Source organism: Orbicella franksi, chromosome 13 (genome assembly GCF_964199315.1).
Source record: "Orbicella franksi chromosome 13, jaOrbFran1.1, whole genome shotgun sequence".
NCBI lineage: Eukaryota > Metazoa > Cnidaria > Anthozoa > Scleractinia > Merulinidae > Orbicella > Orbicella franksi.
In genome coordinates, this window is record NC_138157.1 from 9,384,480 (window position 1) to 9,406,720 (window position 22,241).

At 39.2% G+C, this 22,241-nt stretch overlaps 3 protein-coding genes across 3 annotated transcripts in view; 1 reads left to right on the plus strand and 2 right to left on the minus strand.

Moving 5' to 3' along the window:
- LOC145464989 (uncharacterized) overlaps positions 1-587 on the minus strand; it is a 100,183-nt gene extending 99,596 nt beyond the window's left edge. The window contains exon 1 of the mRNA XM_081448808.1: positions 245-587. Within this exon, the coding sequence (XP_081304934.1) occupies positions 245-281 (37 nt within the window). The 5' untranslated portion in view covers positions 282-587. The remainder of the gene's footprint in view (positions 1-244) is intronic.
- A 2,408-nt stretch (positions 588-2,995) lies between these two features.
- LOC145464979 (lon protease homolog 2, peroxisomal-like) lies at positions 2,996-19,405 on the minus strand. Its single transcript, XM_081448790.1, has 30 exons — positions 19,197-19,405; positions 19,035-19,122; positions 16,485-16,674; positions 16,083-16,198; positions 15,868-15,951; positions 15,394-15,462; positions 14,896-14,973; positions 14,516-14,631; positions 13,436-13,487; positions 12,932-12,978; positions 12,738-12,812; positions 12,248-12,342; positions 11,763-11,853; positions 11,352-11,399; positions 10,911-11,010; positions 10,172-10,251; positions 9,129-9,159; positions 8,968-9,033; positions 8,630-8,707; positions 8,493-8,550; positions 8,257-8,336; positions 7,942-8,106; positions 7,721-7,778; positions 7,079-7,171; positions 6,798-6,859; positions 5,930-6,066; positions 5,711-5,777; positions 5,203-5,283; positions 4,595-4,624; positions 2,996-4,163 (listed from the first exon to the last, which is right to left on the minus strand). Exons 1-30 carry the CDS (start codon positions 19,304-19,306, stop codon positions 4,059-4,061), a joined length of 2,550 nt encoding a protein of 849 aa, XP_081304916.1. The 5' UTR covers positions 19,307-19,405; the 3' UTR covers positions 2,996-4,058.
- A 27-nt stretch (positions 19,406-19,432) lies between these two features.
- On the plus strand, positions 19,433-21,936 carry LOC145464991 (large ribosomal subunit protein mL52-like). Its single transcript, XM_081448811.1, has 5 exons — positions 19,433-19,476; positions 19,551-19,629; positions 20,039-20,106; positions 20,777-20,841; positions 21,766-21,936. Exons 1-5 carry the CDS (start codon positions 19,440-19,442, stop codon positions 21,934-21,936), a joined length of 420 nt encoding a protein of 139 aa, XP_081304937.1. The 5' UTR covers positions 19,433-19,439.
- Positions 21,937-22,241: the final 305 nt, after the last annotated feature.

The window sequence follows — 22,241 nt, forward strand, 5'->3', positions numbered from 1 at the left end:
CTATTTTAAACTTTCCTCTGGCGTCTTTCCCCTCTCCCGTTGCCGCTGTGACAGGCCTGTGGTTTGCAAATCAAAGCTCCACCTACACTTTACAAACAACAGCGCGCTTGCGAAAGTAAACAGCTGTAAACAGAGGGAGCCTCTCAACTCTTAAATTAACCGACTGAATGAACGCAGTTATTAACCCATTGTATGACCATGGTCACTAAAACTATTATTGTGCAAATGCATAAAAAACACTGACCTTTCGAGTTTGTTGTTACAAAGAAATAACCTCCCATCAGACTCTCCAACGACCTTTCGCTCTGCCGCCATTTTGTTTGTGTTTACCTAGCATTCGGAACTTACACGAAGTATACGTCACAAAATGGCATTGTTTAACTTGTCAAAGGAAATCGCGCGTGGTTTGAATCATGCGTGCTTTATGGTGTCTTTTTACAAAGTACAAAGACTCTTTTTTCGTTTTACATCAAATTTCAGGCACTTCTGGCGATGAACAAAAACCCGATTTCTCGAACCCTATATTTTTCAAACCTCCTGATAACTCGAATCAGAAGTCGCCCCTCGCCCCCCTCCCGTCGGTCGTGCTCAGTTCAACTACCCGATTTTAAGGTGGCCGAACACAGTTTTCAAGAGCCTCTGCCTAATTCACCATTACTTTAAAGCTATTTATGCTTTGGCGCCCGTTTTTTGCAAGAGTCAAGGTTAACCACAGAAGGGTTTATTCTCACATTTTGGCTAAGGTGAGGGCTGTTGCCATGGCAACGGGGCTGGTTAAAAACAAGGCTTAAAAAATGGTTTTTGTTTATTTTAAAAAAATTCAGTCGTTAGTTTTTTTTCATCATTTGCCCACTATGAATTGACATTAAATCCCTTCTATCAACACTGTTCTAATAAAATTTTGACATAGGCGACTTTCGTAATTCGCCGTAAATCGTTTTCACTGCATGTTCTGTATTATTAAAAATTCCCTATGTCAAAATTCAGACTTTTTGCGATAGATCATTCGCGTGGTTTCTGAATTATTTTTTTGCCAAATTTCTTGAAATTCTATCGACTGGATCGTTAGAAATCGGCAAGTTTCTGCAAAAGCAATCGGTCTCAATTTTTCGAGCAACTGCGCATGCGCTGCATTTAACTGGGTTCTTTCGGTAACAAAGAAAAAGCTGAGAATTGCTGGGTTCTTTGCGTCGTTACCTTTTCTAACATAGCTTTGTAATATAAGACTAAAGGCATCAATACACTGCGTTCAATAATGGAGAAAAATAGCGCATATAGTGTGGGTGGTGAGTAAATAAAATGATCGCTCTATTGAAGGCATGTTTGTTTTTCAATCCTTGTGCGCGCGCTGAATTGCATCAGCAAAAGCGCGCGCGAAAACTGTGTACGGCCACCTTAAGAGCCCATTAACCGATTTATGCGCGCGCTCGCCCGCGTTGCTAAGGAGGTGAAATTTCACTTCCGGTTACTTACGTCAGCCTGAGCGCGGAAAATCAAAACAACTCAATAACTTCCAAATTCGCTTACATTTTAGATGTTTTTCTTTGTGTTTCACAAAATTCAAAGTCAAAAAAGTACAAGCAAAGACAAAATAAGAAAAAGACAGAAAAACAAGAGCAACAGAAAGAGAAAAACTAACTCCTCGTGGCTTTGTTTGATCTTACGGTAGTGCGCTGGTAGTGTAAATTGCGCACGCGCTGATAGGGTTTTTTCCAATATATATCGGGCGCACTTCCGGTTTCTTTAAATGCTAAAGGAAACGCGGTTTTTCCTTAAATCCAGCCTTTTTCGACGGATTTTGATTAAAGCCAACGTTGGAAAGATAGCTATGCATTCGTTTTTCAAAATCATGCTTTTTTCAGAAAATTACGAATTTTTTAATATTTTGAAATTCTCTCAAAATCTGACCTTTTAAAAACGAAACAAAATCTATGCACAGCGTAAGGAGGATTTAAATTAAACTATTAAATCAATGAAAAAAATCCCGATAAAGTAATTTGCCTGGGAGCCTTTGCGTTTTTTCAGTATTAGTCACATGACCATGGGCGTGGCCTGATGACGTCATCACTAGTGTTACTGATCATGAAAAAGTTAAAACACATGAAATAACTCTGAACTAACCAAAACTGATTAGGTTATATGAGAATAAATTTTCCTTAGCAACGGCTCGAAAAGATCGGTTAATGGGCCCTTAAGGTGGCTCCCTATAGTTTTAGGACCGCACGCGCGCTGAGGACGAAAGCTCAAGTAATCTGCGCGCGCTCGAAGGAAAACGTCAGTGTTTTTCGATATTTTATTACGTCAACATGAGCACAACAAGCAAACCTGACAGTGAATTTTCTCGCGTTTTCTTCGGTAAAATTTCGTAAAACTTGGCAGATTGGTAGTAAATATTTTACTTCAGTCGGAGCTCGTTTTTCAGGGAAATCTATAAGACCAGTTTTGTCGCAGCGGTAAAAGACATGAATTTGCAAAAATCCAAAACCCTACCTTTACAAACCCTACTTTTTTTCGTGTTTAAAATTCGTGTCCCGCATGAAGCGATATGCTGTGAAAATTTTGGAAGATTTCACCGAAGGAAATTCAAGAAAATCGCAAGGAAAGCCATAAAAAAGTAAAAAAAACATATTTGTTCGGGCATTTCTAATTCAAGACTAAAACCAATAATTTTAACAGACATGATAGTAAAACACTCTTTAATCATTGCTTATTACATGTAGTTAGTTTGAGAGGACTGGGCGTAAATACGAACGCAAAAACGGGATTCAAAACATAACACTTACGTGCGCAACGCCATAAATGATAACCCTATGGAGCCACCTTAATTAAATATCTAAGTCAATTGTTTTCCTTACAGGGTTGAAAAGCGGAATTCCACTGTATGTGGATCTTTTTGGCAGTGCGACTAACGAAACGTGCATGCATGCAGACGCAAAAGAAATCTGATCGCTTGATTTGGAATCATTAACCAAAGTCACTTAAATTGGACACTTCAAAAAGTGTAGTTTTCTTTATTATTCAAAAAAACCCAGTAAATTAGCGCAGAACGTCATTTACATGTTACACTCCAAGTTGAAGAAGAATTAATTTTACGCTTGCTTCCGTGATGATAGAATTTTGCGCTTTAGATTTTACGAACGAATACTCAAACCCTGACATAGAGGAAAGCTGCAGGTCTTTAAAGAGTAATATAATACCAATGAAGGTGTTTTTAACACCTAATATTAGTCTGAGACTGAAAAGTTACGCGATAAATAATTATCTGAATAGTAAGTTTCCCAAGCAGCGATAAAGCTATGAATAAAGAAGCCGTGATCTTACCGATCAACCAGTAGAGCTAGTTCAGTCCGTGGTCTGGACTCTCTTCTCCGCTCTAATATAGGGGTTGAACCCAGGCGCATGCAAAGCAAGCGTTCCCATTCGAAGAGCTTTTCCGCATTCTGACCGCGCGTAAATTGGAGCGAGAGAAAAAAATTGACGAAGCAGGGGGTGCTTTGTCGATTTTTTTTTTCTTTTAACGCGCTCTAGTTTACGCGCGGCCAGAATGTGGAAAAACTCCTCGTAAGGGAACGCTAGCTACGCAGGCTACAAGCAAGTTATCGTGGACTCTCTCTTCTCTTGCCGGAGTGCAACCTCTACAGTACATACAGAGCGCCCGAGGGACGGCAAGTTCAAGGACTGGACTTCCAGAAGAACACGGAAAAGAGATTGCGAGAAATACTTCATTCTTATTAGAATACATCAATAATTTTTTGTTCTTGTCGTCACTCTCCAGCAAAACCTTTCTTCACCGAAGAGCCATTGACAAAAACTCCTAAACAGCCTTTGATAATTGCCCAGTAGATTAAAATATTCGATTATTGCGGACCAATAGCACGACACAAAATTATACAACAGATTCTATCTCCCGATAAAGATGACTTCAAGGTTTCGTAAGCAGCATCCGAGTATTGGTGACCTGGATAGCGACATGAAGTTCAACCTGATCCTAGCGATTTTGAAACCAAACACCGTAAGTCCTTGCTTGTGTTATTTTAGAAACGTTGTTCTCCAGCTTATTACAGTTTGCTACTGGTGGCTTGTGCCATGCCAGGAAATTCATCATCAAAGGCTGCACGCAAAACGTCCTCGACTCGATTTGCCAAGATAAAGGTCATCTCGTCCTGATGGAAAACAATGCAAAAATACACTTGATAAAGATATGATTGTGCAAAATAACATCAAAAAATGGACAACGATTAGGGGTTTCGATTGTTTTGTTTTGGTATTTCTTTTAAATCAAATCTCTACCATGGATCATCCAGCAAGGAAGACCAAGAGAAAATGGGAAGACTTAAGGCAAAAAGTTAAAAAGAAAAAGATTCGTTTACCCCAGATTTTAAACGTGCTTGGCACAACGAAGACTATCGGTGGAGGGGAACCGAAAAGTGTGTGACTACACCAAACATATGAGGGAGAACCCAACCTGATTCCCAGGCCCTCTCTTCTTCCCGGGGCGGGAAGATGAGCGAACCTGGGAACGAACTTAACAGAGAATCGTAAACCGCTCGATGACCTGAATAAGTGAAAAAGGTTGCTAATCTCAACCTCTTACCTTCACATTATCTGGCAGTTCCGACAAATCCTAAACATACAAGGAACAAGGAACAACAATCAATTACCACGACAAGATATTCAAACATTCTATAGTTATTCAATATGCCATAAAATGCACCCAGAGATCAATATCATGCATTTTGACAGTCACCCTGCAAGCAAAGTCTTTTATTACGGTAGATAGGCTTTGTAAAAAAAAGAAGAAAACAAAAGGCTCTGCTCGCAGGGTATTTGACAGTATGCTACGCAATAGCTAGCCCGCGAACAACTTTCGAGCAGGCTTCTTGGCGCTACCGCACCAGACTCCTCCCCGCCGTATCGCTTCGTTCGCGCGTGTGACACCAAAGGTGAGGCTGCTCGCAGGCTAACCGCACGAGAGAAAATATCGACAAACCAAACAGCTTAAAAAATCCAATCTCACCCTTTCTTTAACCTAGATGGTTTAAAAAGACATTGCAAAATATCCCCTTGTTGTTTTGGGCACCAACACAACCTTTACTGAGTCAAGCACGCGTCAACGAACTTTCCTCAATTTCGTATTATTGAACACTTCTACCACGATTCAAAATTTTCCTCTTACACGCATTTTCACTCATACGTCTTCACCTTTTCGTTTCTTCTTGGCAATATCACCCTCCTCAGTCCAGCTCTATGGGCGGCTAATACTTTTTCCTTGATTCCGCCAACCTACAAATGAGAAAACACGTCTTATTTCTGTCTTATTTCGTGTCGTTTTCCAGGCACTCAAAAGTTAGCCTGTTCCAGGCTCTTGGTAGTTGGGGACGAGCGAAAAAAAGAGGGCGAGCGAGAGAAAAAACGCCTTAGTTCTCCCTCGTTGTTTCTCTCGCTCGCCCTTTTTTTGTCGCTCGTCCGTAACTACCGAGAGCCTGGAACAGGCTACTCAAAAGTAGCCATGTTCTTTCAGATGTGTAGATCCTAACGCTGAATTTTCCCACCGCCCTGCAGTCAGTAGGCTTGGTTACCAGTCACTGTTCGGGAAAGGAGCCCGAGAAGGAACTGGACCGAACTCGAGAGAACGGCGGAAAAAGTTGTGCTCGTGCAGTTAATTGGTCCAGAAAATGAGAAACGAGAACTCTTACGGTAAAAAACCTACCGGTAGAACAAGGCCTCTCAAGGTTATTTCACCAGTCATGGCTGTGTCAGACCGAGTGCACCGGCCACTGGAAAGAAAAAATAAAATACAGATTGAGTCCGATAATCCAGCCACAAACAGGACACCGAAATATAAAACGAGAAATATTTCAAGTTCTTCAACGAGTAAGAGGGTCGACCTATCAAAGTCTTACCGAATGAATGTAAAAGATAGATGTACCTGAATAACGAGACCAAAACGGTGACAATAGTGACACCAGCAGACGGACCATCCTTACCAACAGCGCCTGCTGGGAAATGGATATGAACATCTGTGCGCTCCAGTAGATCCACGCCATCTTCTGCTGTCAAAGAGTACTGCGATGGACAGACAGAGAGAAGATATGGGGAACAATTAGCCTCCTCCAGGCGTTTAGCTAGATGGGGCGCAGCGCAAAAAATGGCCCAGGAAAAACAGATACGGGAGAAGCGCGGCGTGGAAAGGCGAGAGAACGTTTGTTCGCTCCTCGCCCCAAGCCTCTCTCTACTTAATTTTGCTCCCTCAGTCGTTTTTTCGCTGCATGCTCCGACTAAATGAACGCTTGGAAGAGACAAGGGGGCCATTATTTCTTGAGTGACAAAGACTTGGCACTTGGTTCACGCAATACAGACCTCAGAATTTTTTTTCAAGGGTTATTCAAGGATTTCAAAGGATAATTTCGTAATATTCGAGGACTCGTTTCAGTCAACTCCAGTATCGACCAAATCAACTTTTTGAGACTTAAAATTATGTTTTTCTTGCCTTACCGTTGACATAAATATTGAATTTTTTTTATCATGTGGTCTCAAGTATTCATGGACTTGTCCACAAAACTCAAGGACCGCTGGTAAAAATTCAAGGACATTTCAAGGAGAAAGCCTAAAATTTGCATTCAGTTTCAAGGTCTTTTCAAGGATACCGTGCATTAAGACTTTTCAAGACCTGTGCGAGTCAAGTCAGAAGAAAACTAATTCGTGTTTTCAGAACTCGTTGCCTTCCGCTATCATCTGAATAAAAACGAACCTAACCGCTCGTTATTCACTGTCAAAACAAACCAAGGACCACTTACCTCGACTGAGCGGCTCCTCAACCAGCTTAACGCTAACTGCGCAGATTCCTTCATGACGTCACCTAAAGATTAAAAAATGTTTGAGCTTAGTGAAGAGTTCACATTGAACGACGAGGTTAACGCGCTGGATGTCAGACCAATTGGTATTTATGTTGTATTTTTGCCGAGTAACATGCTTTCCTCGACCCCCAGTGTCTCTCTGAGGTTTAAGATCGCAGGTGACCATTTTATTTTCTTGTCGTTTGAAATTCGATAAAATAGCCAGGAAGTAATTGACCTACCGAGCTGTCCAGTCAAAGTTATTTTGCCTTCTCCGCCCATCCGTGTGGCTTCTACAAACATGATCTCTCCACCCATGGCTGTCCATGCTAAACCTAAAGAAAAAGACCGAAGATTGTGTGTTATCCATAATCTATGACCACCACACAAGAGAGAAAAGACGATCTTAGCTTAGACATCTTTGTTTTCTTTCCCTGACGAATGGAAATAGGGAACACATGCCCATGGGCCAAGGGAACACGAACTCAGTTTGCCAGGCACCGTGGGGATACCTGTTACTCACAAGTAGCAACGATGCTTGAAGAAAAGTAAAGGTAAAGTCTGCATACGAGCCAAGTGGCCCGTCATGCCGGAGCTTATCTCCGGTTTCTGTAGCATGACGTGATTAGGAACATTTTTACTCCACGAGTAAAGTGTCTTGCTCAAGAACACAACACAATGTCCCTGACCAGCGTTCCAACCCGGATCGCTCGATCCGCAGTCGAGCACACTCACCATGAGGCCGTCGCGCCTCCACAGAAAGCCATGTTCAATTTTCGCAAACAGGAGTCGGGAAGGTTCTCGAGTTTGCAACATCGTAGGCTTAAGAAAAACGCAGCAGGAAACAATAAATCACAAATAGAAACTAGAAACTAAAAACTCACCAACAGCAACGCCTGGAGTTGAGAGTCTCTGAGCCACTTCAGATTCAAATATAGGAGGCTATCGAAAAAAAAACACATCACGGCAAAATAAGATCAAAGAAACCTTTTATTGCCAAAAAAATAACTTAGAAAACCAGAAGAAGAATCGCGTCACTTCAAATGAATTTGACAATGAAATTTTCGAGAAAGCCGCCGTCTTTATTGGGAAATATTTATCTTACCCCTAAAACATCTACCAAGAACTTTTCAGTGACCAAAAAGGCTTTTTTATCAGCTGGCTGAGGGGTATCACTCTTGTGCTTGTCCAGTTCCTTAGAGTCGTCTTTACTGCCCGCTTTAGCTTTCTCTTCAACTTCCTCTGAAGCATTTTTGGTAGCTTCGGCGACCTGAGAATCGAATTCCAGAACAAAATTAAGTGGTGACCCGATTGAGTCAGTTGGCGACAAATGAGAATACCGTACATCTCCTCTAATCATCGTCCCTTACTCAAAATGCAACATGTCGGTTTTCCTCTGGCTAAATCTAAAGTAATCTACCTGTACAGCGACCGCTCTACACACGCCACCAATCTTACGTTCGAGCGACCTCACGCCAGCCTCCCGAGTGTAATTAGAAACTGAAACAAAAGGCACAAGGAATCATGTCACTAAAGTGTACTTATTGACGCATTGCTTCTGCGATATGCAAAATAACTTGTAAATGGAAGGCAACCTAAAAGTAACGTGTGAAACGACCAAACCAAAATCCGATTCTGAATGTGTTTTGTACTCACTAACTGCCTTCAGTGAATCACCAGGAACCTCGATGTCCTGCTCAGTAAGTCCGTGCTCCTACAGAAACAAGAGCAAAGTAACAGTTAACATTAAATGTAAGGTACATGTATAGAAGTTCTTGGAAGAATTTTCTTACCTTTAGCTGTTTGGGCAAAAGGTGGCGCTTCGAAATGGCAACTTTTTCTTCCTGAGTATAACCTGGGACCATGATTAACTGAAAGTTGAAAAATAAAATTAAAGTAAGATAATGAAACGCCAGAGGCCGGGCACCTGGCAAATTGACCGGATGTGGGGACGATTTTGCACGCCTGGTTTGACCATCTAGAGGAAAGATTCTCTTCGAAAGAAGTTCAGTTCAAAGCATTTTGCTCGGCTGTGAAACCAGTTGTCCTTCTGTTGAAAACGTTAAACCCCTGCATTGCCCACAGCAAAAAGAAATAAAAACAGAAAGTATACTATCACATAGGTTATTACCTCCATTCGGTCTAGTAAGGCAGCAGGAATCGTGCTGACGGTGTTAGCAGTGGCTATAAATAACACCTGAAAAATAACAGGGAAATATAAGAAATATCTTAGAAACTTGTGGGAGGTCATGACAACAAAGACGTCGGTCATACGGAACAAAAGATACTTACTTGTGAAAGATCAAATGGAATGTTGAGATAGCTGCGGCAGAGTTAAGGAGACAACAGGTAATGTACTGATAGTAATGAGGTCTCTACTATAACCTACATGTGCCTACAGCTAACTGTTCACTACCTCTTAGACTGACTTCGCACGCATTAGAGCGGTTTTCAATTGAGTGTCGTAAAACTAAACCTAAAGTAATCGCTTCAGCCAATCACAAAGGACATAGAAATTGCAGTAAGCTAGTCAAAACTCGAATTACCTGTAGCTGACGCAAAGCGCGGGAAAACGAGTGCGAACTAGTTACGATTGGTTTTGGTTTTACTTCTGATTGGATGAGAAATTGGCGCGTGTTTTTTTAGCCAATCACGAAGCGTAGTAAGTGCAAAACCAATTTCTTTTCGTCACTCAAATAAAAACCGCTCTATAATAACAAAGATAACTGGTTTGAGTATCATTGAAGCAAACGGAATCTTTGTCACTTCCTCTGTTTATTTATATATTTATAATTATAATTACAATCTTGTAAATTCTTTTAGTTGTTTACAGTAGTAGAGATTAACTGTTGTTGTTGTTGTTGTGATTTAATCATAGTTAGTACGAGATACATAATTTAACCAAATGCTTCATTACTGCAAAGTTAGAACTCTTTCATCTGTAGTTTATAATGCAGGTTGAATTCCATGTAATTAATGTGCATTGTGAAATAAACCTACAAGAATTAAAATTTGAAAGTACATATAGAGACCTAACTCTACTGGAAATCAATCCTGACCAAGTATTCCGTTCCGAGCATTAGCCCTTGAAAGGAAATGGGAGACCACAAGACGTTAAGCATAATTTTTTGACTTGGTGAGATTCGAACCCACGACCTCCTTATTTAGATCACCTTTGCTCTTCCAGCTGAGTTACGAGGCCAGACGAGAGAGGGGTGTAGGTGATAAGGGGATAATTTGAAGCAAGGAAGATATTAAGGGTACAAGGGTTTCCATAGTTATGACAATAAATGGGTGGGGTAGCTTTTCTTGATATCATGAATGGTGCAGGATACTGGTCAACAAATGTCCAATTCTGTTCAGGGTCCAACACTTCCAGCAAAGCAGCAGAAGGATCGCCATGAAGACTCTTTCCCTGTAAAAGAAGGATCAGTGAGCTCAAAGAACACAGAGTGACAACCCCAGTTTCTGGCTGGAACCTTGTCTCTGTGAAGGGGCCCTTCGCCGGACTAGCTGTCATGTGGCTGCGTCAGCAACGTTAAAATTACATGTAATGAAGTCAAACGGGTTCCAGAAATCAATAAAGCAATGGACCTTTTAACTGATGTCATGCAATATTAACAAAAAAACACCTCCATAGATCAATTTATCATGCCGAACTTAGCAACTATGCAATGTTTCGTACAAATCCGTTGCAAAATCGTGAAAATATGGCAAGTGTTGCTCCCTGGCATACACATGTACATTTCTTTGCAAAAACTGGCAAGTTTGGGGCCACATAATTTCATAAGTTTGCTGCAGATTCTCATGAAACTCTACATATTTACTAACTTTGGCATGATATATCCAGCGGGAGGCTGAATTATAAAAAAAATATGAAAACAGTCCGTTCGAAAAATATTATAAGGAATGCCAATTGTTTAGCCCCCAAGTCGATTAGTCTCAAACCAGAAGTCTTTTACCCCCATTAAAGAGACAGGGTTTTTGACTTCTGGTTGGGGACTAAACGGTGATGGGCTAATCGACTTGGGGGCTAAACTACCAGATACTGTTGTAAGCAGTGAAACTGATTACCATCTTGTCGACTTCATCTAACAGAATGACAGGATTCTTCACTCCAACTGTTTTCAAGGCATTCAAGATCCTCCCTGGCATTGATCCAATATAAGTCCGTCTACAATTGATGCACCAGCGTCAGACATTTTAGAAATTACAAAAACTAGAGTGGAAGTGTAACAGCAGGAGACAACACTTACCAATAACTACAACTGCAATTTTTCTATTAATTTATTTTCTTTCACAATACAATAAAGGTCAATAAATGGGAACGACTGAAAATCAGTCCATGTATTTTTAAATTATAGAACATTTTCAGGCAGTGTTAAACCTATAGAGTTTTAGAAGGATCAGTACACTTTCCATGATCATTAAATAATTAAAACATTCCTGAAATTTAACAATCTATACATGGCAAATTGTGCTCAAATAGTACCTCCAAGATCAAGTCAAACTTACCTATGTCCTCTGATGTCAGACTGGTCACAAATTCCTCCAAGTGAAATCCTGAAAAACAAAATGTTATTGCCGGCTAGTGGTGTTGCAGCATTATAGGCCCTTTGCACAACCCAGTCACATGGTACAACACAGTGGGACTTCCAAAACAAAGAAAAGTCAGGCTGGACTGGTGCTGGTTTCTTTGTTTCTGAAGTCCCACTGTGTAACTTGCATCCCAACATGGCTGATTTGTACTTTCAGACCGGGTTATTGTGCAAAGGGCCAAAAGCGTATAATATGAACGTTCAGAGTCAGCTGTTCTCTGCAAGTTACATTACAAAAACCATCTTGAGGACTGAACAGTCAATGTATATGTGTACAAAGCAGTAACTACTGTTTTACAATCTTAGTGTATAGTATGTACAACTGTACCTCTGAAATTCCCTGCCAAGTGTGTTTGCAATAGACCTTCCAACACTTGTCTTGCCAACCCCAGGTGGACCAACAAAACACAAGATTGGACCTGCATGACAAGAAATAATACAGTAATGCAAATGTCTATGTTTAACTCTGGTAGAACCATCAAAAATTGTCTAGACTGTATATAAATAAAGTGTGGTGATAGACTGAAAGAGAGGCAACCTAATACTGCCAAGTGGTGGAGAGGCTGCAACAAAATTACTATTAACTGACTGACTGACTGACAGACAGACAGACAGACAGACAGACAGAAGAGCTGATTGTGATAAGTTGCAGAAAGCTTCTCGATATTTAAATTAGTGGCTTGTTTTAGTCAACTGGTTTTAATTTAATATTATTATTTAACATATTGTGAAGCGCATTTCAAAACAGATGTTGAATTTGCACTGCTTATTATCACTTACTGCAAAGTTTTGTGCCTACTACAGGTATTTTACCTTTCAAGCTGTTTTTCAGTTTGCGAACAGCTAAATACTCAATGACCCTCTTCTTTAACTTTTCCAAACCATAATGATCATGATCCAGATCAATCCTTAAAAACAAGTCAGAGCATTTGGGCTATTAAGCAGAAGGAAAAAACTACCAGTTTAAATCACATAAAACATAGGAAAAAATGTAACACAAAGAGTGACCTGAATAACTCAGTATGTTATGAAGCCTTCTCTTCTCTTGCTATATATCTAGCCAACAGCCCTTTCCCACAAAATTTTGAATTAGTAATATTGGGAAGATAAAACTCCCTTAACTAGCATTTCTTTCAAATGAACAATCACTTGAACCATTATTCAACAGATCTCATACTGAAAATTAGGGATATGCCCAGGACATTTATGATTTTTCACTAGATGACACTGATTTACACTTTTCTACCTTACAATTTTTTTTTCTATTTTTACTTTCTTTTGAATTTTAAAGTTAATTTGTTACCTTGCTTGAGAAATATCTAACTTGTCCTTGGTTTCTTGGCTCCATGGAAGATCAACCATCCACTCCAAATAATTCCTTAATACAAAACAGACAATATGTAATTTTGGACTCACTGCAAAAATTGCTGGGCCTTGATTTCACAGAAGAGTTACCGTTAGTGAAATTAATTTCATGCAATTAAAAAACAAGATTACCTAGTGGTAGCATGTTCTGGAAACTGTGGCGGCATCTTCTTCAAGCGCTGCATGAAAAGAAATGATCAGTCTTGAATTCAATTGACTGTTCAAAAGGGAAAGTAAATTGAAGACTGTTCTAAGATTTACATTAAGCTGACTATTAAGTTATTACATTGTCTTCACTAGCATCAGTGAACTAGTTTGCATGCACATCACGGTAACTGTACTTTTGTCATGTTCAACAAATTTCTTTCCATTTAAAAAAATTTTAAAATCCCAAAGTACATGTTGTTGTAGTTCAGTAACAACAACCAAAGCAACATTAATATCAACCAATTTATGAAACTCCAAATCAAAAAACAACATATCTTCACAATGACACTTTTCTCATGCTGGTGCTATCCCCGTAGCATGAAGGCATGCATGGGTTGAATCACATTTATTGTGAACTTCTGTCTATCATCAAACTGTTGGTATACGAGTTCTCTCTACATGCAAATACATAATATACAGTTACCTTACCTTCAACTCCTTCATAGCTACTTTGAAAGCATGCTCTGGTAGATCAGCAGATCTGGAGATTAAGTAGTTATACTTAGCTCTTATTAACCAAGCAGGACTTCTGTATGGGAGAATCTTGACCGAGGTTGTGAGTACAGACCGAACACAGTGAGGCCTGTACACACGACCAAAGTCAAGATTCTCCCATACAGACCAACTTAACTCGGTTAATAAGATGTTTATTATATGGTAAAGAAGAAAACTTTAATTCGTTTCATGTAACTGGTTTCTGACAGTTTGCTTGAAAACGGAGATGAGCTTAACTTAAACCTGGCAATATTTGCTCATCCTCTTTACTTTTTTTTTTTTTTTTTTGTCATCACGCTTTTTGGCACTTCCATAAATGATTGAGCAGAAAATAAAAGAAAATGGTGAACATTTTTGTATTTTAGTTTGGTACCGGTCTAGATGCCGGTCTAGATAAGAAAATCTAGACTGCGGTCAATATTGATTACAGCCAATCAAATTCGTGAAATCGGTAGTTCCCAGTCCTTGTGAGACACAGCCATATAATAAAGTGCAATAAAAATCATAATATTACAATACTCCATTCCCTGTATGAGACGCATGCAGGGAATCATGGTAGTTGCATGCGATGTTGTGCGACAAGTCCCAAAGATGTCAACTGTGTGATGCATAAAACTACATGATGATTCCCTGTGCACAAGTATCATAGGGGGAATGGCCCTTTAAAGAATCAACTCCAAACATAGCCATATCCATCATCATAAAATCAGAGGGGCATGAATTCTTGCCAAATTAAATTCCACAAAAAAAAACTGATCAGCTTATTGTATCATGGTGAAAAAATGCATGAGTGCAAAATTCATTTTTTCTTGATGTCGAAAGATGCAGCATGGACAGCCAGAACTCATCCTAGAGTGGAAACTCATCAGAAACCTTAATCAGTAACTCTCAATTAAAATTAGTTTTAAATGATATATTACTCAATTTGGAAAATTAGTATTACTATAAAATAATTATAGCAATTTAACCATAAATATTCATAGAAATCGACAATCACTGTATAATTTGTCATACCTTATTTTCCTCTCTAGTTCCTCAACATCATCTTCATCGTCATTTTCATCGTCATCATCATCAAAACGTTTTGATACCCTCTTAGGATCCTTTGGCACAAGTATGTTACCACCACGCTTAAACAGAAAAGTTGATGGTGAAAAAAGCGAAACAATTTACACGAATTCAATCTCAATTTTTTACTAGAAATGTACTTTAAACACGCTGCAATTTGGCACTACTGTAGTCCTGCAGACATTAAGCTGCTCAGCTCCAATCCACGTAAAATTTTGTTAGACAGACTACATCTCTCCTGTGTTTAAACTGGAAAGCTATATTAATCAATATATTCAAAATCTGAACTATCATTTACACGTACAGCTGAGAAAAAATAAACATACCTTTGAATTATTACTCTTCCACACCCTGCGGTTAATTACTTCAGGACCACTTCTCAATGGGTTGTTACCTTTCATTCCCTAAAGAACAGTAAGTGTTCATAAATGAGCTTATGTCTAAGTTACATGGATTGTATATGATATTTTATATCGTAAATAATCAAGAATTTTTCATGTGGACTCGTCAGCTAATGTGAAAAGCCTGGTCCTGTCAACTACAGCATGACCACATAAAATTATACTGTTATTAAGCATTTAAGTTTGGAAAACGTACACTAACACTGTCTCGTCCATTAAACAGATGAAACTGTTTATCCTCCATTTCATCATAGCTTGAACAATTCAAGAAGTCATGTACAGCCAGTTAACTAAGTACAGTAAGTACAAAAAAAGGAATTACCTAACTGCAACTGTAATACTGAGAGGGTGTACATGTACGGAACAACTTGTAAATACACAGCTGGCCAGAATAGTGATAATATATGCAACCTTGTCTCATACCTCTTTTTGCCTCTTCAGTAAATGGAGGGATTTCTTAAATCTTTCAATCAAATCCACTGTATTTAAGATCTGAAAAGAACAGTCAAAGTTGAAGGAACTTCACAGTCAAATATTTGTAAAACAGACAAGTTGCATATACATACATGTATTACATGTAATTTGTACTGGACTTGTTCCAGTCACTTACATAGCATATCACATGAAACAGACAATTTAATAAAATAGAAATAACACAAAAACTACAGACAACAGCCATGCAAAACCTCTCAACCCCTGTTATTTTGCCATCAAGCATGTTACATTTCCCAATTTTTTTCTTTATTTTTCACCCAATCATTCATTCAGACATGAAATGTCAACTATGAGCTAAAAGCTTGTTAAAAATAACTACAAATATACCTATGATCTGGATCTATCTCAAATGGATCTTCAAGAGCAAACTACTATGATTATTACAATAACCACTATTTGTACCTCTAACTTCTCCAAATAGGAAGCTTTCACAATTGACGTTAGCGTGTCAGGAAGACTTCCATCTGGAATACCACTCAACATGTCCTGCACAGGGCAAGAAAAACAGTTAGCTAGCAAGATTGACTGTCCTTTTGAGACACATGTACCTGCACATAGTCAAAGAAATTGAGAACCATTGTTTTAGACTTTGTGGTTCATATTTATATCATGCATACCTTTAGTCGGGAAACAACAGGAATTCTCCCATCAAGCATATCAACTATTTCATTGGCAAACAGTCGAAACTCCTCAGCTAGGGTTGTCAATTCTGCATTTTTCCTAATTTCTGCCTCTGTAAATTAAGTGATAGAATTTGAATTTAATCTTTGTCATCAGAAAATTACAATATAATTAATAACTTATTAATAATTCATTATAACTACACTGTTCATGTAGCTTCTTAAAATCTATGTGTACTTCAGTGATGTAATAAGCAGCATTTCAGTAAAAGAAAACTTAAGTCAGTATTTCTAGGGAAAGTATAAATTTCATTTTGCACCTGTTATAACATCGAATTCCCACCCGAACAATTTGTAACTCCCAATGAATCAAGAGAAAGTTATTGTACATGTACATACCCTGTTCGGTAGGTCTGTCAAGTTGAGTAACCTCAGCTATTAAATATGGCTCCTCCATGACTGTTTTGTCGATTCTAAATCGGCAGAGGCCAGTTACAAGCAGGGTGTACAATGGCTTTGGCCAGTTAGTTCCTGTTACCTGGACTACCACAGCTGCAGTTCCCGTGGCATGCAACAGCGACTCTTCATCCTACATGTTAAAATATAACAAAGGTCACCTTGAGAGCCAAATATAGTGACCAAGGAGATGGGAGACTCCCACATAAAAATGACAATCGTGCTCGTCATACCTTTAAGGGGTTAAAAAGTAGATCTGGTACCTCTCAGGGTGTTCAGCCTCAAAAGGTCCACAGCAGTTGATGTAATTGCTTTAGAATCGGTATCTCTTAGGGGTGAAAAAAAATTTCAAGCCACACCCACAAAATGGGATCTTGGTACTTCTTAGAGGTTCCCTTCAAAATTTTTGACAAGCACCCCGTGTCTTTTTTATGTAGGGGTTCTCTCCCCCTCCTGGGGATGGTGACAAATGAAGATTAGTGGACCAACCCAAAGGGAGAAACTAACTGCTATTCACATGACATGGTTGCTCCAAGGAAATTAAAAGGAACCAGAATATCATTTTGAGTCAAGGTAACAATTCTGAAATCACAAATTAATTGAAATTAAGAAGTTTCGCTCCGTGTCCTAATAGACTGTTCACAGCTTCTCTATTTACACACACAAAAGAAAAAGTGAGCAAAGCGAGCATGAAGCACGCAGGGGTGGGGGGTGGAGTTTGCAAGCGAAGTGAGCAAGAAGAATAGAGAGGCTGTAGACATCTTTGGTTAAAAGTGGACTTATACTGTTATCGCCTTGTTGCTAACAGCTCCAACCCTTGACCAGTTAACAAAATTGGACCCATAAAATTTGAGTGGTAAATTGCTTGTGTAATTGATTACAAGTATCAGTTTGCAAACAACATCACATACATGTGTTCATGTGTCGAGAATGTTGTCTCAGACGATTTCTTCAACTCCAAGAAAAGCTGCTAAAAAGGGGAGAAAGCCAAAATCAAGCACTCCTTCCGATTTTTGTAGGATATACACTAGCTCTTTTGCTACTCACTTGGGGAATTTTGACAAGACATCTTACATATCTGCGGGGAATATGTTCCAAAGGTGTTACATAGTGTGGCACTCGTCAACTACAATGAGCATGACACAATTGTTAGCGGAGAATCTTCAGTCTATAACATGTTTTGGAATTTTGTCTCCAAAAAGTCCTCTCCTGTTTTCTAAAAACAAGCTTGTATTTCGCTTTATCAATCAGCAGAAGCGCGTCCTCCTATGTCTCCTTTGTTGACAAAAACAATGGAAGGAATCCTAAGCTCTTTCATCTCTCCTGATTTGTTTCAGCATTTGTACATTTGCATTTCTATTGCCGTTGCATATAGTTGATAAATCAGACTTTCTTCAAAGGAGTTCAGCAAAATTGCAACGACGTCTTCCAACCGAAGAAGATGAACAGCAGCCTCTATCTGTTCATCCTTGAGCAAAAAAACGCTGAAATTTCTCCAAACAGGATTCTATTTTAAAACCAACCATTCTAGTACGAATCACAGCACATGTCAGTAATGACAACTGCTGCAAGCCACAAAACACACATGGACACAATCATGATCAACCATCGTCAAGGTGATGACACTTTCGTCGCCTCTCAACCTATGGGAATTTTCTGTTTCTGGAGAAACGGGAAAGTCACTTTTTTCCAATGATGTCTGCAGCCCCTCTATTTTTCTCAGTCCCCACCCCCTACCCAGTCAAGTCTTCCCTTTTTCACGGGCGTCCAGTTCTCTTGCGATTCTATCCGCAAGTACGATCAAATAAAAATACAAGAAAATAGAGGGCTGTGAACAGTCTATGTCCTAAAAGATACCATGAACAATACCTCCAAAAGAGTCTGACCATAAATTTTGCAGATTTTAGTACCAGTAAATGATTAAGGTCCACAACTTTTATCCTTAAAAGGAACTATGATCAAATTTAATACTGGATGTACATGTACATGTAACGCTGCATTGAAGTAGGAAGAAGTAGAAGGGCTACTAAAGATATGGGCCACTTGACCTAAAGCAGACTTTTTCTTCCCGTTCATTGTTGTTCCAGGTTGCTGCCAATTATACTAATTTTTTTTTTGGAACCAGAACAATTTTTATTCGGCAGAGCACAAGACGTGAGTGGTTGGGGGAAAGGCTAGGGGTGAATGGTAAACCACTACTTCTGTCAGCAGTTTTGTTTCGAATAGTTTATTTTCATATATCGGGGGAAGGGAATGTTTAATGGTGAACAGCAGAATGGATATCGACCAAAAACCGAAAACTACGCCACTTTTCATACACCACTCTATCAAGAATTGAATGTACCGAGTCATTCTGTTAATGACGTAAGCGCACTTCCGCTGAATCTTTTACGTTGCAGAGTTTACAAACATCACGCAGCATCACGTACACGAACAACAACTAAGCTAACTAGGACAGGACGAAAAAGATGATTTAAAAACTACACAACAAACCTCTTTATCCGATCGGCGAGGAACAACACCAATGATAACACTGCTCAAGGTGTCTTTGCGAAGAAGTCTGGAGTCAATCATTCGAAGACTGCAAAGAACATCAGACACGAATCGAAACAAATTTTCCAGAACACGAATTAAATTTCATGAACTTTGTCTTACCTGGCGTTGTCTCTCACAGCAATCCTCATAGATGAGCCCGGTAGCAGGACTTTGTCCTTGAGGATAAGCAGTGGAAGACGTTTCGGAAGATCTCGATTAGGGACCACCATGTTTTGCTGTGTTTTGCGGTGTTTTGTGACAAAGAGCTGTAAATTACAAGTTTATCTACTCTAACCCAGTCTCCACGCTGTCATATTGACACTAAAAGTTGTTTTACACGAAGGAAATTTCGCAAAATCAAAGATGGCTTCTTCAGGGCTTTGTCGACTGTCCTGTACAGGTAGATTTCCTATTCACACTTCATTTACATTATTGATTCTTTCCGTTAAATTTTCGCTTTCGCTTGTTTTTCAGTGTTGGCAAGACCTGTAAACTGTGTTCGATACTGGAGCAATGTACCAGCCCTCCAAGCTGGACAGAAAACAAGAATAAGGTGAGCTAATTTAAGTTAAATTAAGCCTACATTGTGTTGAATAAGGTTCCTTTCACTTAAACTCGAATATTGTGAATGATGCCCAACCGTCTGTTTAAGGTAAATTTTTCAGACGCAAATATAAATGTGCACACCGCTATATGCCAAAAACTCCAGTGGCATACCACATTACGATCTTCAGCGTAACCTACACTGAATGCACCCTGGAGGGGACCAAAAAGACTGGCTACACAGTTATCTTCAGTTGCTGCAAAACCTGACTGGAACATCATTACTGCTAAGTAACCTTACGGTTTCCTCCTGGAACATCTTTTAAAGTGACATTTTCATGAGTCTGTAAAATGCTAGACGCTTACAAAACAATTTTGGATCAAATTATTTATTTTCATGTTTTTCTTCCCGTGGACAGGCGTGGACAGGCAAGAGATGGATTAGCTTACGGACCTCTTACAGACTTACCAGATTGGAGTTTTGCAGGTAAAAGACATCCCATGGATTACTGTTTTTTACAATAATTATTTTAGTTTCCACATTTACATGTACATGAAGAACATATTCAGTGTAAAACAGTTTACACCTTATTACTGATAGGTACACCGGTTCATTTGGCTGTCACTCAGTCAATGTCTACTTACGACTATGTGTAAGATGTTAGCAATAAATAAGAAACATTTAAGAAGTCATTAACATGCCTTGTGTACATGTCCTTGGTGATGAGTCACAAATCTCATCTAGTCACAGTCTCGGCAAGTCTCAGATTTTATCATTCATTACCCCTTATGTTGTAATGTTTTTATGTAATATATCAAACACAAAAGACCATGTTTGACCACATTTCCAAACACCAAGAAGAGGGTTGAAAATAGGACACACAGCAGAGTATTTTTGACAAACTTTGAGATGTTTGGAAATGTGGTCAAAAGCTCTCTTGAGTGTTTGATATATCTTCTCAATTGAAACCAAAACTAAGGAGAAAACAGAGAAATAAAATCATAAAAATCTGTGCTAATTAAGATCATATGTCCAAACACAGTCATGATTTCCTTTGTTTAAACTTGACATCACATTTGCCTAATTGATAAAAAACTTACAAGATTGATCAATGTTAACTTTGAACTTCTAAAATGATTTTGCTCATGACAATCAGATGGGACACCTGCTCCAGAAACAAGGAGAAGGAGAATAAGGCGTTACAAGAAGATGGATGTGGCAGTAAGTTTCAAACAGTGCTTGTTCTTGTGAATTTTCATTTTTTTTTTCGATGAAACCTGCAATAAATATTTAGCTAGTCAGGAGTTTTGGACTACATAAAATTAGTTTCTTAGGGGTTTCTAGGGCTTGAATTCCAGCTTCCCCTTAGGAAAAGTATCTCTCAAATAATGCTTGCCCTGGGCAGGTCTTAGTTAGCTCTTTTAATGATTTAGTTGGTAGATGACTTGTCTGATCCCAGTTGTCCATCAGGCAAGTGAGAATGAAAAGTCACTTGCCCAGAAGGAAAATATACTTGTCCCAGATAACTGGACAGCACGTTTTTTAAGCCCTGGTTTCATTTCCATTTTCAACAGGGGGGCAACTGGTTTTCATAGGTGGATAAAACTATCTGAACTGAACTTCTTTATAAGGAAAACTTTCCTCTAGATGGTCAAACCAGGCGGGCAAAATCATCATCACAGCTGGTCAATTTGCTCAGTGTTGAGCCCTTAACGAAATCCCTGATATCCATGATGGTTATACTAAAGATATCAAGTAAGAGATTCTAATGCTGAAACCTGCAGATGCACCCTGGTTGGGAAACCTGGAAGTTATCATACTTTTAGTTCTCTGTACACTTACCTGCAGGTTGATGCTAGGCTCGATTGCCGCTGTTCAGGAAAGGAGCCAGCACTCCTCCCCCAAAGAAACATAGACTGGACACGAGAGAGTGGCGGAAATCGAGCCTAGGTTGATGCCAGTGTTTATAAAAAGGGTTACAAACTTTGTTGCATTTTCCAGAGCGTGGCTATGATTTTCAAATTTGATCAGTGAAATTATTTACTTGACATCGTGGAGAGTGTTAATTGTTCCATTTTGGAGGTTATTTTGCATCAAATCAAAGCCCTTTCAATCAAATTCCCATTCTTTTGATCTTCCTTCTAGCATCAAATTTTGACTTACCTGAATGAAATGGACAGAGCAGAATGTGCCAGGGATGAAGAAGGAAATGTAATAAACCCCACCATGCTCCCAAACAAACACCAAGAAAGTAGCAACATCAGCACAACTACGACAACAGCAAAACAACACCAAGAGCCAACTTCAGTTGAGTGATGATTCATGATTCTTACATGGCAAACATGTCAGCTGACCATAATGTCTGCAGGCTTAGTTTGATCAGACGAGCTGTTGGGAAACAGAAATATCTCACCTCTAGTGGGTAACTGGGCAACATGAAATATCCAGATGATGTCAGGATCACATGATAATTTTCAGATGCTTGTGTATGTTATTCTGAATGGGCGGCAAGAATCGATAAGTCTATGGATATTTCGAACCATTCTGTGACAATTTCTTTGAAAGGCACTTGTCTTCTCAACTAGTTAACTGATAACTGACCGTTTGGTTTCTCTGTGCAG